Source organism: Oncorhynchus clarkii, unplaced genomic scaffold (genome assembly GCF_045791955.1).
Source record: "Oncorhynchus clarkii lewisi isolate Uvic-CL-2024 unplaced genomic scaffold, UVic_Ocla_1.0 unplaced_contig_13078_pilon_pilon, whole genome shotgun sequence".
Lineage (NCBI taxonomy): Eukaryota > Metazoa > Chordata > Actinopteri > Salmoniformes > Salmonidae > Oncorhynchus > Oncorhynchus clarkii.
Window position 1 is genome coordinate 33,698 of NW_027258724.1, and position 3,319 is coordinate 37,016.

At 41.0% G+C, this 3,319-nt stretch overlaps 1 protein-coding gene across 1 annotated transcript; it reads left to right on the forward strand.

Moving 5' to 3' along the window:
• The first annotated feature begins 824 nt into the window (after nt 1-824).
• Nucleotides 825-2,637, forward strand: LOC139398345 (serine protease inhibitor Kazal-type 1-like). The gene is made up of 4 exons (XM_071144394.1): nt 825-906; nt 1,190-1,230; nt 1,868-1,977; nt 2,226-2,637. Exons 1-4 carry the CDS (start codon nt 861-863, stop codon nt 2,269-2,271), a joined length of 243 nt encoding a protein of 80 aa, XP_071000495.1. The 5' UTR covers nt 825-860; the 3' UTR covers nt 2,272-2,637.
• The last annotated feature ends 682 nt before the right edge of the window (nt 2,638-3,319 follow it).

The following is a 3,319-nucleotide window of genomic DNA, read 5'->3' on the forward strand; positions in this document are numbered from 1 at the left end:
GTCTCTCTGAGTGGGGTTCTCACTAGTTTCCATAGACACATTTCATTCAAATGTAAGGCTAAGAGGGTTAGGCACATTTTAAGAAGATACATTGTACAAATAGTCGGGGTTAATGATTTGTGACTGTGGTAACTAGTGACGAACCAACTTCTTCAGGATTGGTGGGTCCCCTGCGAGACGGTTGAGTTGACGTAGGCTAATGCGATTAGCATGATGTTGTAAGTAACAATAGCATTTCCCAGGACATAGACATATCTGATATTGGCAGAAAGCTTAAATTCCTGTTAATCTAACTGCACTCTCCAATTTACAGTAGCTATTACAGTGAAATAATACCATGCTATTGTTTGAGGAGAGTGCACAGCTATGATCTTGAATATGTATTAATAAACCAACTAGGCACATTTGGGCAGTCTTGATACAACATTTTGAACAGAAATGCAATGGATCATTGGATCGTCTAAAACTTTGCACGTACACTGCTGCCATCTAGTGGCCAAAGTCTAAACTGCACCTGGGCTAGAATAATACATTATGGCCTATCTCTTGCATTTCAAAGATAAATAAATGTTTTTTTATTTTGTATTGTCTTTTACCAGATCCAATTTGTTATATTCTCCTACATTAATTTCACATTTCCACAAACTTCAAAGTGTTTCCTTTCAAATGGTACCAATAATAACCATATCCTTGCTTCAGGGCCTGAGTTACAGGCAGTTAGATTTGGGAATGTCATTTTAGGCGAACATTGAAAAAAAAGGGTCCGATCCTTAAGCGGTTGGGGTGGAGACCTACAAGGTATAAATACGGCTCCGGTGGCTGCGAGCGTCACTTGCTTGCGCACCTTCACAACGGATAGAATGTGGAACTTTACACGGCTGACGCTGTGCCTTCTCAGTGTTGCCGGTGAGTGTTGTTCATCTTGACTTTTACATAATTAGTACCAAGTGGCAGTCAAATAGTTTTATTAAATAACAATTTTAAAAAAAACGGCACATTAACTTCTAAGAGCAGTTTAGACAAACACACAGTCGATACCTCCAGCGAACTGCCTAGATGACCGACGCGCATTTTTTTGACTAGAGAAAACATGAACCTTTTTGTCGTTTTAGATTGGAACTCCTGGAAATCACATCTGACGTTTAAATAATTGAATGAGCCTCGGGTTTAACATCTTTCTCTGTTTTAGTTTTGGCACGAGGAGCGAGTCTCCCAGACGGAACCACAGAGGTAAGCAGGCTAAACGCGTTGTTTACTTCGTGTAGTGAAAGGCTATGTGCCTTTCTAAAACACGTTGCTCTGTGCTGGATTACTTCATGTAGAACTGTGGTATGGGTCTTCCTCTGGACAAAATTCAGTTCACCAAGTACACCCGTATGTTTACAGTCACTTCCTTAGTTGACATAACATTCAGGGCTGCATTCATTAGTCGGATTATGTTGCGAAACGTTTTGAAACTAACAATTTACTCCATGTAAAATGTTTTGCAATAAATGAGAATTTCTATTGGACAAACGTTCTGTTTTGATTCCAAGAATAAACTGTAATTGGCTTCCATTGCAAAACGTTTTGCAACAGAATCTGACTAATGAATACACCCCAGGTGCACTGCACCAGTGGAAGGAGCAGGGAAGGTATGGTTTGTTCCCTGTTATCCATGTTCTCTTATGGTGTTATACCAGTACACTATTACAACCCTGTTCTCTTCATATTGGCTCATTCCAGAACACTATTACCAATACCTCGCTTTATTTATTGAGACCAAAGTCCTTTATTAGTCTGTTGGATCAAAAAACAGGTTGACTATACCCAGTACACTATATTACCAACACCTCATTTATTACATAACCTGGTCTTTGTCCAACAGGCTGACTGTTCCCAGTACAACTTGCCCATGTGCCCCCGCAACTTCGAGCCAGTGTGTGGAAGCGACGGCACCAACTACTCTAATGAATGCATGCTGTGCTTTCAGAACATGTAAGTATCCAACCTTTAAGCTTTCAACAACTGACTTCTCTTTCTCCCTTGTTTGGGTCTGCCTGCCTTGTTTGGGTCTGCCTGCCTTGTTTGGGTCTGCCTGCCTTGTTTGGGTCTGCCTGCCTTGTTTGGGTCTGCCTGCCTTGTTTGGGTCTGCCTGCCTTGTTTGGGTCGGCCTGCCTTGTTTGGGTCTGCCTGCCTTGTTTCGCTCGGTGTTTGTTAATTCTGCTCTGTGTGTGTGTTCCCAGGGAGCGGAAGAGTAACATTCTCATCCGGAGTAAAGGAGAGTGCTGAACCAGACATGACCGTCCATTGTCTTAGCGACACACCAGGCCCCCTCAACATTACTTTAAACCATTTCCTGTTGCCTTGTCAAAACACTGACGTCTCTTCTATTGATATCTAAATGCTGAGGAGACAGTAAACGATTTGTCTCAAGTGTCTCGATATACTTTGAGCAGTTTCCTCAACACCTGTTTCCTTCTCCAAACCTTATGGGCTCCCTGTTTGTCTTCTGTAGAGCACTTAACCCCCTAGTCTTTAAGGCTTGTGTACCTTCTTGGTGGCAAAATTGTATTTTTAAATGGGATAATCTTTATTGTGTTTTTACTTGGCCATCTTTTAAAAAAATCTGTAATTAAAACAATTTTAACAAAGTTCCTTGTCAACTGTCAGGTTCTGGATTTTAAATTTTTATTTAACCTTTATTTAACCAAGAAGGGCTCATTGAGATCTCTTCAAGTGCGCCCTGGCCAAGATAAGCAGCACCAAGTCATTACAAAAAAAATTGACAGACAACATGAGAAACTACAAGTAATCTAGTAAAAAAAAACATTGAATTCACGAGTATAAAACAGCAAATTAAAAACATTGCCAGGTCAGGGAATCAGCCTCAAAATCCTTCATCAGTGATTTAAAAATGCCAATCGGGACAAGTTCTTCCAGTTTAAAAGTATGGCTGAAATGTGGAGGAACTGGTTCTGCAGGACCCATGACGTCTGGTTTTGTTTAGTCATTATGATCCCTACAGAGGGAATGGAAAGCAATGTCCTTTTAAAATACAAAAGGATTTAACCCTTAACTAAGCCCTTAACCAACAATGCAGTTTTAGGAAAATAATTAAAAAGCAATAGACTCTATACAGGGAGTTCTGATTAGTTGAAGTGACTATGCCTCGATAATAGAGTAGCACCAATGTGAGGGGGGGGGGGGGGTTGGGGGGCAATGCAAATAGTCTTGGAAGCCATTTGATTATCTTTACAGGAGTCTTATGGCTTGGGGGGGTAGAAGCTGTTAAGAAGCCTCTTGGACCTAGACTTGGTGCTTTGGTACTGCTTGCCGT